General features: G+C 46.9%; 2 protein-coding genes across 5 annotated transcripts; both read right to left on the minus strand.

Moving 5' to 3' along the window:
- Nucleotides 1-159: 159 nt before the first annotated feature.
- On the minus strand, nucleotides 160-8692 carry oclnb (occludin b). Its single transcript, XM_047023225.1, has 9 exons — nucleotides 8592-8692; nucleotides 7728-7840; nucleotides 5768-6449; nucleotides 4970-5134; nucleotides 3239-3360; nucleotides 1914-2006; nucleotides 1482-1653; nucleotides 1306-1347; nucleotides 160-1223 (listed from the first exon to the last, which is right to left on the minus strand). The coding sequence occupies exons 2-9, from the start codon at nucleotides 7790-7792 to the stop codon at nucleotides 1125-1127; spliced, it is 1440 nt and encodes a 479-aa protein (XP_046879181.1). The 5' UTR covers nucleotides 7793-7840; nucleotides 8592-8692; the 3' UTR covers nucleotides 160-1124.
- Nucleotides 8693-9705: 1013 nt separating this feature from the next.
- marveld2b (MARVEL domain containing 2b) lies at nucleotides 9706-14281 on the minus strand. 4 transcript variants are annotated; one of them, XM_047023219.1, is made up of 8 exons: nucleotides 14034-14278; nucleotides 13462-13544; nucleotides 11932-13119; nucleotides 11796-11831; nucleotides 11532-11698; nucleotides 11152-11323; nucleotides 10942-10992; nucleotides 9706-10585 (listed from the first exon to the last, which is right to left on the minus strand). In XM_047023219.1, the coding sequence occupies exons 3-8, from the start codon at nucleotides 13093-13095 to the stop codon at nucleotides 10466-10468; spliced, it is 1710 nt and encodes a 569-aa protein (XP_046879175.1). In that variant the 5' UTR covers nucleotides 13096-13119; nucleotides 13462-13544; nucleotides 14034-14278; the 3' UTR covers nucleotides 9706-10465. The 4 variants fall into 4 exon arrangements, with proteins under 4 accessions (XP_046879175.1, XP_046879177.1, XP_046879176.1 ...); XM_047023221.1 differs by having other exon boundaries at nucleotides 13462-13565; XM_047023220.1 differs by having other exon boundaries at nucleotides 13462-13628.
- Between the last annotated feature and the right edge of the window lie 7369 nt (nucleotides 14282-21650).

Here is a 21650-nt window from a genome sequence, read left to right on the forward strand (position 1 = left end):
CGCTCTTGGGTCTGAGCCCTACACCTGCCCCATTTCAACTTGATACAAGGCTGGTAGGCGAGAAGACCCAAATGCACACAGATTCCAGTAATTATAGTTAGACAACTTAACATAGGCCTTACAACTTATTCACATCGTCACAATTAAACAAACGACAAGGCAATCACAAGTGAGTTTATTTGAGTTACACTGCTACACATGTTGAAAAGTCAATATAAAAACCACTTTGGAGCCATTTCCGAAACTGTATGTTTGAATATGTATTCGAGTTACTTTCGATAGAATAATTCATTGGAGTGTATAATAGTTTTTGAACGTATACAAGTAATTGTAAAAATTACTGGTGGCCAGCCAGGTCTGAAAAGTTTCACAAAAAACAAAATTAATTTGTCTGACTAATTAACATAGGTTAAAATAAGAAAAAGTAAGCCATATAAAATCTTTACAAAAAATACAGAACAACTCTTGGCTGATTCACCAATAATATCAACTTAAAAGTATTTCGTAATAATTAGAAATCCAACGGCCTAAGAACTTAGCAGTGTCATGCCTTGAATATACTGGACTTGTTGATCCAGAAAACTTTTCAAGAAAATATCTCTGGATGTTTAATATTCTGAAACCTGAGTTTAAAAAGCTCCAGCTTTTTATTTATTAAAGAAAGGTAAATATATTAAAGAAACTTCAACCAAACATTCACATAATTCTCCCCTTTGTGTCTTCATCTGCAGAGTAAAACGTTATAAAAGACCTTTCATGTCCACTCATCTTAGCTGTTTCAATATCACCATCTTAGCTGTTTCAATATCACCATTTTAGCTGTTTCAAAATCACCATCTTAGCTGTTTCAATATCACCCGTCAAAAAGCAAATGACTGGTCTGCCTGAAAAAACGGATTAGCTTTTAACCCTAACCCTAACCCTGCTTCAATCTTTAATACCATCCATGCTGTCCTTCACTGAAGAAATCACAAATCTGAGAGGGTTGAATAGATTAAAAGGATGTAATACGTTCTTGATCATCTTCAGATAAAATTCAATTATATGACACTGGGATTTCTCTGCTCTGATTGGATATATTAAAACAGAGGGCCTATAGAGTCCAAGGGGTCAGGGGTCAGAGTTCATGACCTGCGGTCGTACTCGCTGATCTTCCTCTTGATGTGGGACAGTTTGGATCTCAGGTGTTTGCACCTCTTCTTCTTCAGCTGGTAGTCTGGGGACTGGATAACGACACGTGGCATGGTTTTAAAATGAATATCTGTTACAGATGGGACAACACTTTTCAACACAGAACTAATGTACCTTTTTCAAATTCTTCAATCTTGTGTATTCTTCCATAGCATCCTGTTTGCAAACATAATAGGTGATGAGGGAATATCTGGAATCAGATCGTCTGAGAACTGTTCTAATAATGGTGCCGTTACTGTACACTACGTCTTTCTAGCGTGCACCCCCCCACACACACTCCAGGTCCTCACCAGGAAGTGCGGGCTGCCCGGGGCATGCCGGCCCAGGTCCCGGTCCAGGCCGGCCAGGCCCAGGTTGATGCGGTCCAGCTCTGCCTGCAGGTCACGGTACTCCTGGTGCTCCTGCTCAAACTCATGCTTGTAGTCCAAACGCTGCTGCTCACTCATAATGGGGGGAAACTCCCTGAGGAGAGGAGAAGGGGGGTGGAGGGGGGGAGGAGGAGAGGGGGGGAAGGGGGGAGTAGAGGAGAGAGGGGGGGGAGAGGAAGGGAGATGGGGGGAGGAGGGGAGGGGAGAGGAGGGGGGAGGGGAGAGGAGAGGGGGGGTGGAGAGAAGAGAAGAAAGGAGGAGGGCGTCAGAGAATCCTTTCTATTTTTATATCCTTTCAAACTCTAGCTGGATAGCTCATCTCTAGCACAGCAGTCCTCAGGGTCAAGTACTCACGAGCTGAAGTCCACATGGTCCAGCTCATCAGCAGAGTCAGCTCCGTCCTGGTCTCGCAGCTGGACGGCCACAGAGCTGGTGATGTCAGAGTCTCTAGACACACAGACCAACACAGAGCTGCTGATGTCACAGAGTTGGTGATGTCACACAGACCAACACAGAGCCGGTGATGTCACAGACCAACAGAGCTGGTGATGTCACCTAGAGTTGGTGAAGTCACACAGAGCTGCTGATGTCACACAGAGAAACAGAGCAGGTGATGTCACACAGACCAACAGAGTTGATGATGTCACAGAGTTGGTGATGTCACACAGGCCAACACAGAGCTGGTGATGTCAGAGTCACTAGACACACAGACCAACACCGAGCTGGTGATGTCACACAAACCAACAGAGCTGATGATGTCACAGAGTTGGTGATGTCACACAGACCAACACAGAGCTGGTGATGTCAGAGTCACTAGACACACAGACCAACACCGAGCTGGTGATGTCACACAGAGCAACACAGAGTTGGTGATGTCACACAGAGCAACACAGAGCTGGTGATGTCACACGACCAACAACATTCATTATGGTCTACACATGCAGATTTCGCCCTAATCAACACTTCTGACATATGATTGGATATATACTTATATAACAGGTTTTTCCAAGTAATTTAATTTCCTATTTTCCTCATCACTGTATTTTAGCAATGTTTTTTTGTATACTGCACACACTTATTGAAACTTAATGGAGGGTTGTGAAACAAGAAGCACAAGATTCAAGCTTCAAACAAAGACAAAAGCTTTTTGTTTTGTCATTCTTTGTCTTAGAAACAGGCTGGTCCTGAACAAGTGATAGGAAAGTGACTCGTTCAAAATACACATGAGACTGTGCCACACAGCATTCTCCAGATTCCACTGTCTACAACTCTGGAGTCAGAACTCCACCCTTCCAGAGTGTGCATTTGTTTAACATGTTTCGAATTAAGCAGTAAGCCCCAAGAGGCCGTGTTTTAGCGATATAGCCAATCACAATCAAGGATGGGAACAACCAGTTTTAGAATATGTATGTTTACTTGAATTGTAAGTTATTCAAAGGTTGTTAATATGTACTCTAGTGCCTAAACTGTCCTTCTCTAACCACAGGAAGTGATTTTCACTGTTTAGGAAATACTTTCACTTTGGCTGGTAGATACACGAGGGGGGGACGACCCAGGACAGACACCTGTCACTAGTTTATTCTGCAGAAAGAAAAATCGAAATGTTTGTTTGCGGTTCTCCACCAGGCAGATCTGCAGCCTTACCCAGGAAGGTACAAGGGCTTGATCTGCAGCCTTACCCAGGAAGGTACAAGGGCTTGCTGGAGTACTGGGGCAGCTGGTCCAGGTAGTCCCTGGAGCCCCTCACCAGCTTGTTGGCATCACTGACCAAGACGTCCGGGGAGCCTGAGACGTTGTTTACCTGGGGAAGGAGAGAGGAGATAAGGTCATGGGGGAAGGAGAGAGAAGATAAGGTCACGGGGGAAGGAGAGAGGAGATAAGGTCATGGGGGAAGGAGAGAGAAGATAAGGTCATGGGGGAAGGAGAGAGGAGATAAGGTCATGGGGGAAGGAGAGAGGAGATAAGGTCATGGGGGAAGGAGAGAGGAGATAAGGTCACGGGGGAAGGAGAGAGGAGATAAGGTCACGGGGGAAGGAGAGAGAAGATAAGGTCATGGGGGAAGGAGAGAGGAGATAAGGTCACGGGGGAAGGAGAGAGGAGATAAGGTCATGGGGGAAGGAGAGAGAAGATAAGGTCACGGGGGAAGGAGAGAGGAGATAAGGTCATGGGGGAAGGAGAGAGAAGATAAGGTCATGGGGGAAGGAGAGAGGAGATAAGGTCATGGGGGAAGGAGAGAGGAGATAAGGTCATGGGGGAAGGAGAGAGGAGATAAGGTCATGAGGAAGGTGGTAGGAGACAAGGTCACGAGGAAGGAAATAGAGGTTGTCAGCACAACACCACCACTCAGTCACCAATGCTGCTATACACAAGTTTACTGTGTTAAAGTAGTGATTATAACTATATTACTTTGATGGATTTGGTGTCCAAATAAAGACAATGTCAAAATTATTTTTACGTGCTGACCATCAAAAGCCCATACAAGATCAAAGCAACATCTGGAAACAAGACTTCAACTATGTTCTTCCCTTCCTCTCATGTGCTGAATGTTCTTATTCAAATGTAATGTTTGCATGATCCTAAAGTCATCCCTTCCACCTATCTCATGGTGGAAGAACATTGTTTGTAGTAAACAGCCTGGTAGCACTCTTCCAGCAGCCTGGGTTAGGCCAGGGCCAACCGGTTAGGCCATGCGCAACCGGTTCCTCCACTTCCACCTGTGCAGAATACCTCGGATACTATCACAACCACAGCCAGTTGTCGTGGGAGACACCCAATTGACGCTATCAAAATCTTTAATTATGTAAGCAATTACAGAAAAGTTCACCTTCCTTGAGCAAAAATAACAAAAATAATTCAATTTCAAACACAAATGTAAACTAACTTAAACTGAAAGCACTGTTTTACAGGAAGTATCAGCCTAATGGAGACTTAGCGACAAGTAAACAGCCTACTAAACATGTTTTGATTAAGAGTTTGAAATAAGTTTTAAGAATTTGATCATTTGTTTTCCAGCTATTCTAAGAAAGACACAAAGAGCCTGGGGAAGCCACGCCCAGAAACTGGACATGAAACTCCTCTCTTCCTGCTCTATACACACACACCTGTTGAAGTGGGTGAACCACGCAGTAAGGTTGCCTGTGAGCCAGTGTAAACCCTAACAGTCGTCACTTGATTAGTTTCTGGAATGTTTATGGCATAAAAAGAGGACAATAAAATGAAAACATGTCATGAAAAGGTTAGACATGTTCAAAGTTTCTTATCTCAATATTCCAATTTCCCCAACTAACAAATGCCATGTAGTGCTAATAAATCACTGCTCTACCCCCAATATGAACAGACAACCCATACACTAGCATGCACACACACACACACACCCCCCCCATGTCCCCAGGTGAAGGGAGGCCTCGTACCCACTCTCCAATGGTGTGTGGCACACCTCCGCTGAGCGCCTTAGGCTCCTCCCACAGGATGCGCTCTATGCCCCAGCGCCGGATCTTCTGCCGCGTCTTCAGAGCAAAGACCAGCAGGATGATCAGGCCCACGAACACCAGCACCCCCATCACCACAGCGATGGCCTAGGGTACAGGTTGGGGTTAGAGTACCATGGCAACCAGAATACAAAATATAAGTTGTTATTTTTTGGCTTAAAACCCCAGACATGGTAAATGGTATTAATTCATAAAGAGGATGTTTTACAACTCATTCCTAATACTACTAACATATATGCAACACACAGCTGATGGTTTAGGGTTAGAGTGGTGATGTGACACGTTGAACAGAGTCCTCCAGAGTATGTGAGCTCAGACAGCGACACATCACAGCAGCAGACAGCAGTGAAAGTTCATAATCATAATAAAATTATAACTTAAGTATAAAACATAACACAGTGAGAGTTAGAGAGTGAGGGTTAGTGAGCTTCCTGCTTCCTGCAGGAAGGGTTTGGGTGACTAGCAGGCTCACCTCCTGTGGTTAGGGTGACTAGCAGGCTCACCTCCTGTGGTTAGGGTGACTAGCAGGCTCACCTCCTGTGGTTAGGGTGACTAGCAGGCTCACCTCCTGTGGTTTGGGTGACTAGCAGGCTCACCTCCTGTGGTTAGGGTGACTAGCAGGCTCACCTCCTGTGGTTAGGGTGACTAGCAGGCTCACCTCCTGTGGTTAGGGTGACTAGCAGGCTCACCTCCTGTGGTTAGGGTGACTAGCAGGCTCACCTCCTGTGGTTCCACCACGCAGTAGTGGTACAGGTACTGGTTGAGGAAGATGCCGCTGGCCTGGTTCTGGTTCTGGTACTGGGCACACAGCTGCATGATCTGGTTGAAATTGCCGGAGCTGGAGGTCTGGGCGGTGGGGTTGATGGCCACCAGGTAGACGATGGTGGCGATGATCATCAGGCCGGCCAGGATGCCGCTGATGATGACGGCTGCCAGGTAGAAGGAGGGTGAGCGAGACGTGTTCTGTCTGGACACCACCAGGATGAAGATGACGAGAACAGCCAGGAAGGTGATGGCAGAGATGGCGATGATGAAGGCCTTGCCTGCCAGCGGGTCTGTGTAGGTCCCCCCCCCGTAGCCTCCGCTGCCCCCCATGCCTCCCATGCCCCCCATGCCTCCCATGCCCCCCCCGTAGGACCCCCCATACGACCCCCCCCCCATTCCCGCCCCAATCCCACCAGAGAGGCCCATCATGCTCATGTCGTAATCCCAAGCCAGAGTGGAGGCTACGCAGGCAAAGATGCCCACGCACAGGATGATGATGATGATGGACATGATCTTCATCACACCAGGAGGGGAGGTCCAGGGGTAGAAGTGGACGAGCTCCTCGTCGGGGTAGTAAGAGAAGGCAGGGTTGGAGAACAGCTCGCTGGGTTTGTGTCTGCTGCCATGGCTGGTATGGCTACCGAGAGAGAAACAGAGAGGGAAAGGAGAGCTGTGATTGGTCTGTGATGAACAGAGAGGGAAGGGAGAGCTGTGATTGGTCTGTGATGAACAGAGAGGGAAGAGAGAACTGTGATTGGTCTTGACAGTGTTCCATAACACCATATGTGGACATATGTAGATGGCTGAGGGCGAGGAAGGATGTAAGGTGGAACAGTTGTTCATAGATGTACTTTGTTGTTCACCATGTGTAGCACACAGATGAGAGGGAACAGATGAAATTGGATGAGGGATGAGTGAAGTGAAGAGAGGAATAAGTGGAGGATGTGGAGAGGGATGAGTGAAGTGAAGAGAGGGATGAGTGGAGGATGTGGAGAGGGATGAGTGGAGGATGTGGAGAGGGATGAGTGGAGGATGTGGAGAGGGATGAGTGAAGTGAAGAGAGGGATGAGTGGAGGATGTGGAGAGGGATGAGTGAAGTGAAGAGAGGGATGAGTGGAGGATGTGGAGAGGGATGAGTGGAGGATGTGGAGAGGGATGAGTGAAGTGAAGAGAGGGATGAGTGGAGGATGTGGAGAGGGATGAGTGGAGGATGTGGAGAGGGATGAGTGGAGGATGTGGAGAGGGATGAGTGGAGGATGTGGAGAGGGATGAGTGAAGTGAAGAGAGGGATGAGTGGAGGATGTGGAGAGGGATGAGTGAAGTGAAGAGAGGGATGAGTGGAGGATGTGGAGAGGGATGAGTGAAGTGAAGAGAGGGATGAGTGGAGGATGTGGAGAGGGATGAGTGGAGGATGTGGAGAGGGATGAGTGGAGGATGTGGAGAGGGATGAGTGGAGGATGTGGAGAGGGATGAGTGGAGGATGTGGAGAGGGATGAGTGGAGGATGTGGAGAGGGATGAGTGGAGGATGTGGAGAGGGATGAGTGAAGGATGTGGAGAGGGATGAGTGGAGGATGTGGAGAGGGATGAGTGGAGGATGTGGAGAGGGATGAGTGGAGGATGTGGAGAGGGATGAGTGGAGGATGTGGAGAGGGATGAGTGAAGGATGTGGAGAGGGATGAGTGGAGGATGTGGAGAGGGATGAGTGGAGGATGTGGAGAGGGATGAGTGGAGGATGTGGAAAGGGATGAGTGGAGGATGAGGAGAGGGATGAGTGAAGGATGTGGAGAGGGATGAGTGGAGGATGTGGAGAGGGATGAGTGAAGTGAAGAGAGGGATGAGTGGAGGATGTGGAGAGGGATGAGTGGAGGATGTGGAGAGGGATGAGTGTGGGATTAGGTCAAAGGGAATACGTACTGCCGGCTTTGGCCCTGGTGGTGTTGATGATGGTGGTGATGATGATGATGTCTGTGAGGAGGCATACTAATCCTTCAGTTGGTCTCCTCTCTTCAGTAAACCAAGTCAGAGCACTTTTGGTCAAAGAGAATATGAAGTCAAACAAACATAAGGCTATGGTTCTTATTGCTATATTTCATCCAGGTACTGGTGGCAACCACACACCCACCGCAGGTGGGATGAACGGAACTCTGTTTCTAAGAAACGGGAAGCAAACAGAACTTCGGGCTCCGCCTCGATGTTCTAACAGAGTTCCACTGAGCGCAAGTGTTGGTTCAATAAAGTGTGTATGGTATAACTATACCAGAGTATTTAACATTGTGCAGAGTATTCAGTATAAGAAGTCATAACAAAAGTATAGACATTACTACGAGTCCACAGCAATTCCAACATGTTGCTTTTGTAGCTGAGACAAAGGCGATACAGTAGTGATCTCAAAACATTCATATGATACTAATACCTCCCAGAAAAATGGTTGGTAATGGGCTTATTTATTAAGTAGCTTACAGTTGACGCTTTCACATTGGGTTAACAACAATACACACAAGTTTAAAAAATAGATCTAGAATTATATGAAATTAGAAAATTTCGTAATTGTCCTTTTAAAAGTTAAATAATTAGCCTAGCCCTGAAACTCACAGGCGACTTCTCTATTGTTATGAAAAACTGGCATCACATTCAAATGGCCTGTATCACATTTTGAAAAACATTGAAAAATGTTTGTACAAATAATAAAACGACAGCAAATGTATCGAACTGAGCAACTAGAACGTAAGTATTGTTAACGTATGTCTTCGACATGCATTCACAACGCTATGAACTCACCTGTTGGAAGCAGGGTAGACTAGTGAATCTGCTCTGATGCTAACCTGCACTACTGTGCTAATTGGGGACACACCCTGACGCGTCACAGTAAACAGGTCGCGGATGTTATTGGATACACGCTCTCCTACAAAGAGTAAAGCATCAATGTTTTTATACAACTTGTCTCACCACACTTTACTCTGGTATAAGATTTACAAAATCCTCACATTCGGAGTCTTAAAGTATATAATTACATGGTGTGGAACTATCAAGTGCAAACCGGTATGTGCACATAAGAGACGTCACGGGGCATAACTTAATTTGTTGTCGTGAATCAGAATACTATTTCGTTTTATATTCAAGTGATTAGTCATCATACCAGAAATCGTGCCAGCATATGCAATATCAGTCAAATTTGCAGGTCAAATACCAGTGTAACTAACTCTATACTGTGACCTTCCTCACCATAGGCGGTGTAAAACGACACCATGCAGATCCTGACGCTGCAGGGATGACGGGAGGATGCTCCGCTCTTCTCACCTGATGACACCAAACCGCCCTACACGGTGGAGTTACAACACCCATCTTGTTACGGTTGAACTTTACTGCAACAATTGGTTGACAGAAACAACCAAATCCAAAGGTTGGAATCAGTACAGATGACAAGAAAATAGTGATGTCATAAAGCTGAACAAACTACACTAGGACAATCACAATCCTATGCTATATTATTAGGTCACTATTCATAAATCTAATTAAGCAATAAGCCCCAAGAGGCCGTGGTTTATGCTGATTTTAGAACAGGTAAGGGGAGTTGTTAGGCACGACGCGAAGCGGGGCTTATTGCTTTTCTAAAACTGTTACTACAAATATTTGATATGGTTTCATCAATAAAAACAATTAGAAACAAAATAGTTTAATAATAAACCGTCATTCTTCCGCTACTACAAAGTATAGTTCCTACATAAATCGTTGCCACGCAATAGCCAGATGGACATCTTTGCCGTCTTTTTCCATTTGAAATATTCGATGCGCAGTAATATGGAGTGTTAAAGAATGTTATGAGGACAACCTGTGAGGTTATGCTGGATTTTACAACGGCATGGCCTTGATCACAATCAAGGATGGGAACAACCAGTTTTAGAATTCACATTTTTATTATGAGTTTGTTTACTAAAACAATGTGTTGTATACTTACATACTATGTTCATATATTAGTCAAGAGCTCAACTTACAAAAGAAAACATAACGTCAGCATATTTTAAGTGTTACACAAAGGTAAAAAATGAAATAAGACAAATGCCAAGAAATCCAAAATCCACCTTCATTGTTTAATAGTAGATAAGTGACTTAATATCACATCATATTAGAAAAGCACAAATACACGTAACTTGTCAAAACAGTTCCTATGACATTAAAGCATTAATACATAAATTAAAACGTAAAAAATGAGGGGAGATATGTTGAGTAAACTATGCATTGGTGATTTAATCGTTTCAAGGAGTTTCTTCAGTGGAAAAGAGATGTTGTCATGTTCCAGTTTGACATGCTCACAGAAAGGTTCTACAAAACAATAAATGTCCCCACGTCCAGTTTCTATATATGTCCATGTTCTATACACGTCTAATATTCAACTCTGAAATAGCACATAACACCAGTGAAAGAATAAGTCTGAATCCCAATACTAAGGTGGGTCAAAGGGTAGTATTGGGATTCAGTCTAAGTCTTAACTCATATTTATGGCTTATTGGCACATACACAAAACTCAACAAAAAAACTTTTCAGATCAACCCTTTTCTGGCAGATTAAAACCTTAAAAAAATCTGACTATTAGGATATATCATGTCGAGTGAGTGAGTGTGTTTGTGAGAGAGATAGAGAGAGCAAACTATAGTTTAGCTGAAACCATCATTCCAGTCCATGACCTTGTTGTATTCCTGGATCTTCTGCTTGATGTGAGATAGTTTGTTTTTCAGGTACTCACATCTCTCCTTCTTTTCCAGAAATGTAGGATCCTGGCAATGACACACACACACACACACACACACATTAGTCCCTAAAGTATTTTTTCTTTGGTGGTTTCATCATGAAACTCAAATCCACCTGTTCCATTTCCATGACATCATATACTTGAAAGGTGACAAATAAAATGCCAAATATTTTCATCTGACTGAGTTGCAAGCAGTGGGACCAGGTGGAGGGGGGAGGGCACCAGAAACTGACGCCACACCGACTACAGAAAGTACCTGATCTCTCGGTCATCCAACTGGTTCTACCAGTCCAAGCATGCGGGGGGGACACAGGGCTCAGAGCTGCAATGCTGTTTGAACCACTCGACACATTAGAAGACTGAATAGAAACAATCACTCACATTTCTCTTCCTCTGGTACTCCTGCACAATGGTGTTGATCCGTTCCTTCTCCTGAAACAGAGAGAGAGGATAGCTTAACAAACAAGAGGAAGTATTCTTCCACAAACAGGAAGCAAGGGTCCTACAACAACAGTATAAGGAGTATCAATGTGTGTAGTCATTTGGCCAATAGCTTGTGTGTGTGTGTGTGTGTGTGTGTGAGGGGGTCACCTGCTGGCTGGAGGGGCGTGGGGGCAGGTTGCGCATCATTTCATCCATGTCCTCAAACTTCCTGGACAGGGCCTGGACCTCGGCGTGCAGCTCCTTGTACTCGGCGTACTGGTCATTGAACACAGCCTTGTACTGGTCCCTCTCCTCTTCCGTACGGATGGTCGGGTACTTCCTGTGTGGACAGGAAAGCAAGAAATGAGTGGTGTGGGTGCAGCATCATCCCCAGTCCAAATGTAGGCAGTGATGGGACCTCAAGTTGATAGATTGTAGCAAATACGCAGAAACAAATGAAACACTTCTGGTATGTGACCTCACAGTAATGGTCGTTGACGTCTAACTGTAACCAGGACCCCAGCTGCACCTGTGTAGAAGGTACTCACGCCACGTAGTCCGCGATTACCAGGGGTTTGGGGATGTGTCCTGCGGGGATGTGCCCTCTCAGGATCTCCGGCTCCAGCAGACGCGGGGCGGGCGGCTGGGACTCCAGGCCTCCAGGGGGCAGCGTTGGCAGGGGGGTCCACTCAGACGTCCTGGAGCCCCCGTCCAGCTGGGAGGAAGATCTTCATGAACTCAAGATTCAGGCCAGAATTCAATTACTTTTTCTAAATAATCCCAACTTCATAACACAGCTAACATGTACTTACCATAGACAGTGGCAGAGCAGATCCAATAGTTTTCATCTGAGGAAAACAAAGTGATGAGTCAATAACTGCACTGCCTTCTAGAACAGCAAGATTTGTATGGAAGAAGGTGCGTATGTGTATATGCGTGTGCCTTGACCTCCTGTTCCAGCGCCTCTCTCCTCTGCCGTGCAGCCTCATGCCTCCAGAGCTTCAGACACACAGCGCTGCTCACCAGGTACAGAAACATGTTGAAGAACAGGAAGATGATGGCGGCCGTCTGGCCCGCCTCAGTGCGGCAGAAAGCCCCGTTAACGGGGTTGTTGAACACCGGGTAATAGCAGAGCCCTCCTCGGATGAGGTCGGTCACGTAGACCAGCGCCCCAGCCATGTAGAGGAGCCCCAGCACCAGGTTGATGGAGAACTCTGTCAGCGGCCACCAGGTGGAATCCAGGAGGATGGTGCGGTAGTACATGGTCATCCCCATCACCAGGACAATCACCGTCACCACCCACACCAGTCCCGCCACCACCAGCACGAACGGCGTTTTGGGCCCGGTGTAGTTGACCGAGCCGCCAAACGCAGCTCCGCCCATCCCCCCAAACGCCCCCGGCTGGGAGTATCCGTACATGTTGAACCACTCGTTGTCCTTGTGTACGTAGGCGCAGACGCAGGCGAACACAGCAGCACCCAACAGTAGCTGCACACAGCCCAGGATCCTCAGAAGCCCCGCCCAGGACTTCATGTAGGCGTAGCGCAGGTGGTAGTCCTCCACGCGCTCACTGTACGTCATGGCCGAGCGGAAGGTCCGCTCAGAGTCCACAGCCTCCGCCCCCAGCAGCATGGCATCACGCTCCTTCTGGGAGTTGTAGCTGCCCCCAGAGCCCCCGTAGGGGTCCAGGTAGGAGTCGTGGAGAGAGAGTGCTGGGGAGTGCGGGGGCGAGCAGGGGATGCCCTCTGTCGTCTGATTGTCCTTCTCTGTGAGTGGCGGGGAGGGGAGAGGGGCCCAGGGCTTGCTGCTATGGTTACTGCCTTCACGGAAGAAGTTCTTGATGGAGTCTGGGATGAAGCGGCGGACGGGTTTGATGTCCATGGCATCCTGGTCCTCCTCCAGATGCTCCTCGCTGGGGGCGGGGCCCACGGGGGGGGTCTCTGGCAGGGGGGGGGGCGGCAGGGGGCATGCGCTCAGGGCCAGCTCTGTTCCTCGCAGCTCCTCCAGCGGCCGTGGGGGCCAGGGGGGCTGTGGGGGCTCCCTCCACAGGGACCCCACAGGGACCTCATCATAGTGGGGGCCGAGCACATCGAAGCGGCCTGCAGCAGACATGCGAGCTGGAGCAGGGCCTGCAGGCTACACAGGAGCATTACATTGTATCAGAAGGTGACGCCTTCGTCGAGGCTACAGATAACTCGATAACTAGATACAGATAACAGATAACCACCCAAAATGTTGGGTACCTGTCGGATACAATGGAACCTTAATCTTAACTAGAAAAAAGTCAGCAACAGCATTAAAACATTCTCAAACTAGGGCTTGCAGTAAAGTCCTGGGAGTAGGAGATTGGGAACGGAACATAACCTTATTTTTTGTTACCCCAATATGGTGCCCATGTTAGAATACATTATTCTTTCTTGACACATTAAAGAAGCCAGCAGCCAAAAAACATGAGAAACTAAAAAATGTGTAGCATACCTTTTCACAAACAGTCACTGGCCACAATCACCTTGCCCATTGCTGCTCATTTGTTAAAGTTGTTTGGATCATCCCTCAGCTCTCTCGAATAAGGACAGACATTTCTTTTCAGAGCCAGAGATTCTTTTCATATAAGAATCATCACTAAACCTTTAAGATCTAGAAGACTGCGGTAATGTAGACACAAATTACTTATCAAATACGCCCATAGAACTGCCCCTCAACCAACCTAAACCCTCAAGGAAAAGCTATTTATTTGATGGAAACCAGAAGGATATGCATTCCTAATGTGCAGCTCCTTCACTCACTAAGGACAGATGTATCTGATAATAGTCAACAACTCATAATTTAACATTTCGAGCTTGGCTTGTAATTCTGAGTAAAATATTTAACGCCGCCAGACTTCCTTCTACGAAATGTTCACCGGTATTTACAGCAGGCAACACGAGAACAATTGATCTGGCATAATCTATCTATAACGTATGTAGTCTATATTAACATCAATTAGTGAACTATGCTCATTCTGACTTTTTAACAGATAACGTTCTCAAGTTATTATGAAATGCGGTTACCTGTTGAATTATCCACCTGTTTTCTCTCCGCCAATTATCTTCCGCAAAAGGAGCTGCAGGTACACGTATCACGTGACCGACCCCTCCTCGAGCTTGAGCCACGCTTTGTCTAAATTCTGACCTCGGGTCTGTTGGTGTTTTACAACGCTATTGTCAAAAGCTGAAATGTTGCATTAAACTGATCCTGTATCTGTTCCTTTTAGCACGTAGGCCTTCGGTTACTTGCGTCACACACCCCAGTCTGAGCAGACGAGCGAGAGCCCGTTTAACGCCCCAAGCTTGTAGTGGGTGGGGCGTCCTCTTCCAACATTACCGCTCTGGGGAAACCTTAGGAGGAATAACATGGTCCCGGTTCTTGGGACACCACCGGAGAGAAAATCAGCAAATGACGTACCCGAATGAAGAGAGTTCGTGTAACTTCGGCTCTTTAAATCGATTGTCATTGGTTTGCGCGTTTCCATGCCATTCAGAAATATACAACCGCGCAAATCGCAATTAATATCTGAAATGTATGAGCCGGTGTCGTGCCAAGGCACTTATCCCCGCCAGGATTTGTATCCCCTGGCCGCGGGAGCGTGCGTGCACTCAGTGAAGCGGAGTTTAACTGCTGCACTTTGAATTCACCTCTTAAATGGCGACGTGGAAGACTCGACAGGGTTTTCCATAGCAACAAGGGACTCATTTATCTACATAAATACGTTTATTTGTCTGTTACTGTTAATGTGTCATTTAAAAATTGTGGATTAATCGACAGTGTTTTCCAAAGTTCCATATTGCCATGCACCTTAGCTACATAGGCCGACGGATATCTATGTGTCTCGACATCACATGCAGGTTTATGAACAATATTTTCTTCACTGTGGACTGTGGGGTGGGTGGTGAAGTGACGCGGGTGGACTGGGGGAGAGGGGGGGGGGGGGGGGGTTAGCGGCGCGAGTGCGGGCCGAGCTCAGGAGGATGAGGGAGGTGGAGAGGGTGAGGTTCGGTTTCCATGCGGCCTTAGAGCAGTGGAAGTTTTTATTTTCTGAGAGATGTCTGTGGTTTTGTTGTGAGTTGTGTTTGTGTTGGTTTTCTACTGTTTTTTTGTTTTCCTTGACCGTTGTGGTCCATGTGGTCCATGGTCTGTGTTGGTTGTGACTTAATAAATACATAAACAATATGTTATTTACACAGATAACTGACATAACCTAACCCTCTATAACAAAACAAGGATAATGTGAGACATCCTGGCGCTCCTGCGAAGGGGTGCTTTTCATGGCAGCCGTGCATCTGATGGCACAACACCGGCACTGGACACAATTCCCCCATTTAAAGATGCTTTCTGTTTGTAATCCCCTCTGATGTCATGTTGGGGTTGTGAAGGAGGGGCTGGAGGGGGCCGGTCCGCCGCACAGACCGACAGCTGCCGAGCAAAGCAGAGAGAGAGAGAGAGGCAGAGAAGATGGTGGATTTGCAAGGAGTGGAACGGACCGCCAGTTTGCAGACGCATCGTTACTGAAACACTGGTGAGACAAATTTGCTTTGATTTCTGTTCGTTGCTTGTTGGTACACCACTGTCAGAGTGCGTCAATGCAGACCGTGTTATTCCGATCTGCCGGATACTTTCCTGCATGCGTTGGTTGTGTTTGAAATCGTCTGGCCGACCGGTACTCGAGGAGGGGCCGGTGAAAAGATGCTGACACTTTGTCTCGGTGTTTTACGGGGATTTTGTAGCAGATATAAGAAAACGCCCCTGTCAATCAATGTATGAATGATTTTACACCGAGGGCCGGAGTCTTTTTCGTCACCGCCCACTTTGTTGACACATAACTAAAGCATATGCGAGGCAAATAAAAGCTCGAGAACGGTGCAGGTGTTACTCAAAACACATCCATCAAGTTCTATCAGCCGCAATCTAGGCTATTAATATACTGGGCTACAATTGCTTTGGGATTTCTATTTTAACTTAAATCGAACAGACTTGCGCATAGAGTATAGTTGCAAGTTATTTCGCTTATTCTGTTTTCTCTGTACGTGTGGCGTCTAAGCAATTGGCTTTTTGCTTGACAATTTTCATTCAGTGCAAACTTAATCATATAGCATCAGGCGCCATAGACCTGCGGTACTAGTTGTTAAACTATATGCAGACAGAACCCCAGGTTTTTGTAACAAGTGAGCAGTCATTTGTTGGCTTGTTGAGAGGGAGAGCTACTTGTCCGCACCGCAGCTGCTACAAATGGCTAGAGACCGTTGGTGTTTTTGCCAAATAGTGCGCTATACAGTTTGTGAGATGATGTTGAATGGCGGATGAATAGGCTACGCAAGCGTCCTAGGTGCTCTACGGATTTGCCTCGTTGCCAAAAACATTTTATAACGCTCTTACGTAGCAGGTGAAAGGAAAATAACCAAAGTTGTTGAAGTTTTTCTTTGTCTGGAGTAATTTCCTGGCTTGTCTGCTTTTTGTTTTATGCAAAAGCATCTTTTAGGCCTCTCTCTCGCTGCCTTATAGGTACTGTAGCGTCACGTCACTCCTTTTCACTGATGGAGCCGATGCAGGTACGCCAGAGATCGTACTCAAGGGCTGGCTTGGAGATGACTAGTCCTGGATGTTTTGTAGGTTTAAGAAGAAGCCCTTCCTATGTGCCTCCCTGAACAATGGAAATAAGCATTGATCGTTGTCTGTCTGGGATTTACTGCTGTTTTGTATTCCTTTATATACATTAAATACACTTTGAATTTGTACTAATGTCTTTATTAGGCTATGTGTATTTCTCAGGATAGAAACCATTTAACTTTCCAGTGGCATTCTGTGGACTCAAGTTTATCACTGCATCAATAGCTCACTTATCCTATCCACACTATATTTGCACTTCTCAATGGCAGTATAGCTTATGTTTTAATATTGTTCTTGGTTTCCGAGCTTGTGTCTGCGTGTTCCTGTGTTTACAGGGCTGCTGCTGCTGTTGGTTAGGGTTAGTCCTCCATGCTGGCTGCGGCTGAAGCGGTCTGGTTGCCTTGGCTACCGTCTCCGCAAGCTAGCATTGATTACTCGTCTCCTCATCACCGCACGTTGGCATTGGCAACCTGTAATCAGCGGACCAACACGGTCCTGTCTGGCCTTTTCAGGAGAGGAAGTCGTTTCCACTTTGGCAACCACTCCTGGCCGTTTGTCTTGTATAATGGGATATGGACAAACATACTTGAATTGGTGTAACTGAAGGATTGAGGAGAGGCAGAATAGGGTTAGGGTTAGGTTGGTGTAACTGAAGGTTTGAGGAGAGGCAGAATAGGGTTAGGGTTAGGTTGGTGTAACTGAAGGATTGAGGAGAGGCAGAATAGGGTTAGGGTTAGGTTGGTGTAACTGAAGGTTTGAGGAGAGGCAGAATAGGGTTAGGTTGGTGTAACTGAAGGATTGAGGAGAGGCAGAATAGGGTGAGGGTTAGGTTGGTGTAACTGAAGGATTGAGGAGAGGCAGAATAGGGTTAGGGTTAGGTTGGTGTAACTGAAGGTTTGAGGAGAGGCAGAATAGGGTTAAGTTGGTGTAACTGAAGGTTTGAGGAGAGGCAGAATAGGGTTAGGTTGGTGTAACTGAAGGTTTGAGGAGAGGCAGAATAGGGTTAGGGTTAGGTTGGTGTAACTGAAGGTTGGAGGAGAGCCAGAATTTCCCAGGAGAGGCCAGACAATTGCCAACCAGCTAAGAGGCTGGGGGGCTGGGGCAGTCTGGGGATGAAAGCTTGACTAGCTATGAAGTAACTGTGGGCTAGCTAAAAAACTGTGGGCTAGCCAAATAACTGTGGGCTAGCTAAAACAAATTTAGAGATGAAAAATATCTATACCACTCACAGTCTCTTTGAAGGTGAGATTCATCTACCACACACACACACAGTCTCTTTTGAAGGTGAGATTCATCCTCTGTCTTCACATGAACTGAGGTGCCACAACCTCCACACCTCCAACCTCCACAACCTCTCCAACCTCCACACCTCCACACCCTCCAACTTCCACAACCTCCAACCTCCACACCCTCTCTAACCTCTCCAAACCTCCACACCTCCCCAACATCCCCAACCTCTCCAACCTCCACACCTCCCCAACCTCTACAACCTCCACACCCTCCAACTTCCACAACCTCCACACCTCCACAACCTCTCCAACCTCCACACCTCCCCAACCTCCACAACCTCTCCAACCTCCACACCCTCCAACTTCCACACCTTCCAATCTCCACACCCTTTCCAACCTCCACACCCTCAAACTTCCACAACCTCCACACCTCCGCAACCTCTTCAACCTCCACAACATCTCCAACCTCCACACCCTCCAACTTCCACACCCTCCAAACTTCACAACCTCTACAACCTCCAACCTCCACACCTCCGCAACCTCTCCAACCTCCACACCTCCACAACTTCTCCAACCACCACAACCTCTCCAACCTCCACACCCTCCAACTTCCACAACCTCCAACCTCCACACCTCCACACCTCCACAACCTCCACACCTCCGCAACCTCTCCAACCTCCACACCTCCACAACCTCTCCAACCTCCACACCTCCACAACCTCTCCAACCTCCACAACCTCTCCAACCTCCACACCTCCACACCCTCCAACTTCCACAACCTCCAACCTCCACACCCTCTCTAACCTCTCCAACCTCCACACCTCCACACCCTCCAACTTCCACAACCTCCAACCTCCACACCCTCTCTAACCTCTCCAAACCTCCACACCTCCCCAACATCCCCAACCTCTCCAACCTCCACACCTCCCCAACCTCTCCAACCTCCACACCTCCCCAACCTCCACAACCTCTCCAACCTCCACACCCTCCAACTTCCACACCTTCCAATCTCCACACCCTTTCCAACCTCCACACCCTCAAACTTCCACAACCTCCACACCTCCGCAACCTCTTCAACCTCCACAACATCTCCAACCTCCACACCCTCCAACTTCCACACCCTCCAAACTTCACAACCTCTACAACCTCCAACCTCCACAACCTCTCCAACCTCCACACCTCCACAACTTCTCCAACCACCACAACCTCTCCAACCTCCACACCCTCCAACTTCCACAACCTCCAACCTCCACACCTCCACAACCTCCACACCTCCACAACCTCTCCAACCTCCACACCTCCACAACCTCTCCAACCTCCACACCTCCACAACCTCTCCAACCTCCACAACCTCTCCAACCTCCACACCTCCACACCCTCCAACTTCCACAACCTCCAACCTCCACACCCTCTCTAACCTCTCCAAACCTCCACAACCTCCACACCTCCCCAACCTCTCCAACCTCCACACCTCCCCAACATCTACAACCTCCACACCCTCCAACTTCCACAACCTCCAACCTCCACACCTCCCCAACCTCCCCAACCTCCACAACCTCTCCAACCTCCCCAACCTCCACAACCTCTCCAACCTCCACACCCTTTCCAACCTCCACAACCTCCAACCTCCACAACCTCCACACCTCCGCAACCTCTCCAACCTCTACAACATCTCCAACCTCCACACCCTCCAACTTCCACACCCTCCAAACTCCACAACCTCTACAACCTCCAACCTCCACACCTCCGCAACCTCTCCAACCTCCACACCTCCACAACCTCTCCAACAACCACAGCCTCTCCAACCTCCACACCCTCCAACTTCCACAACCTCCAACCTCCAACCTCCACACCTCCACAACCTCCACACCTCCGCAACCTCTCCAACCTCCACACCTCCGCAACCTCTCCAACCTCCACACCTCCACAACCTCTCCAACCTCCACAACCTCTCCAACCTCCACAACCTCTCCAACCTCCAGCTCCAGCTGTGTGGATGGATGTGTAACATGTTTATCCGGCAGATTTGTGTGTCTGTAATGTTTTTAGGTCAGTTTCTACTGGCCTCCTAGTATTGTCTGATGGTAGGAGGGTCTGACAGGAGGAGGAGAGAGGAGGGGGATACAGGAGGGGAAAAAGGATGAGTAGAGAGAGGAATTATAGTCATTATCAATGTGGGCTCCAACCAGGAAGCATATCTTGAAGACCACACACTGTTCCACTGCATGTTCACACACATCACTCCTCACTTTCAGTTCACGCTCCAATGAAACAAAAGGAGAGATGTTTTTTAAATGAGAATTGTGTGACTGTGCAGAAATGACCATTTCATTTTTCTTCTTTATTGAGGATTTTCTGATTCTATTGCCAGATGTTTGGTTTCACAAACAGTACATTACATAGGGGTTGTTGATCATAAGTGAACCAAAAGGTTTCCTGACACAACCTACTCTGTCAGTTTTATATTTACATTAATTCTGAATATGTTCATGTTCACATCAGAAACATGATAAAACGATTTACAATGTTACATTTTAGAACCAACAGTCATAATCGAGAATTTTGAGATTTTTGTTATATACATTTATATTTACATTTATGCATTTAGCAGACGCTTTTATCCAAAGCGACTTCCAAGTTACCCTGCTTTGCTATACATGACCCTGCTTTGCTTCCACCATATTTGGGTGTGCTCACGCCTTCGACAAGCACAACCATTGTTCTCTCAGAATCAGAATGGGTTCTATTCGCCATGAAAGTTTGCATACAATAAACATATAGGAATCTTAAATTTAAATATGAGGACTAACTATTTCTAAGGGTACGTAACTAGCAATAACTAAGTGGAATTAGAATAAAAGTAACATTTACAATAAAATACGTTTTTACAATATAAAAATACAAGAAATACAAATATGACAAAATACAAATGGTACAAGATACAATTTTGTGATGCAGTGCAAAAAGCAATGTGTTTTAACGACATTTAGTCATAAAAGTCTGTGTAAACCCTTGGCCTTATTGAAGAGGCCAACAGCAGTAGGGAAGAAACTGTTTTCGTGGCGTGAGGTATTGGTCCTGATCGACTGCAGCCTTTTGCCGGAGGGGAGTGGCTGAAACAGGGAGTGTCCAGGCTGGGAGGAGTCGGCCACAATCTTCCTCGCTCGCCTCAGGGTCCTCGAGGTGTGCAGGTCCTCGAGGGAAAGCAGATGGCAGCAAATCACCTTCTCCGCAGAGCGGATGATACGCTGCAGCCTGCTCTTGTCCTTGGCAGCGTCAGCAGCGTACCAGACGGTGATGGAGAAGGTGAGGATGGACTCAATGATGGCTGTGTAAAAGTGCACCATCATTGTCTTTGGCAGGTTGAATTTCAATCCTCTGTTGTGCTTTCTTGATGAGGGAGCCGATGTTCAGATATTATTATTTATTTTTGCCCCCCTAAAGATTAGTCAATATTTGGACTACATAAACAACGGGTGTCAAAAGCTTAGTCTTGGTACTCAGTTGCTTGTATTTTTATTTACGTTCCGTTGCACGGTTTAGGCTGAAACTAAGTTTTTGTGGCAAAAAGTGCCTTGTGTCAACAAAGGGAACTCAGTGCTAGCCTACGTCACAACGTCAGCACACGTTAGCAACAACGCATGGATACAACGTGCATAGATGTGCACAGCGAGTATCGTATCGTGCCGTGGAGTACTAGCAGCATCATGCATGTACATTTAAGCAAATCAAGACTTGCATGTCCAGTAAGTAATGTCACATTAAATAATGTCTTTAAACTCAAGCTTGTGTGGT

The sequence above is a fragment of the Hypomesus transpacificus genome, chromosome 7 (genome assembly GCF_021917145.1).
Source record: "Hypomesus transpacificus isolate Combined female chromosome 7, fHypTra1, whole genome shotgun sequence".
NCBI classification, from domain to species: Eukaryota; Metazoa; Chordata; class Actinopteri; order Osmeriformes; family Osmeridae; genus Hypomesus; species Hypomesus transpacificus.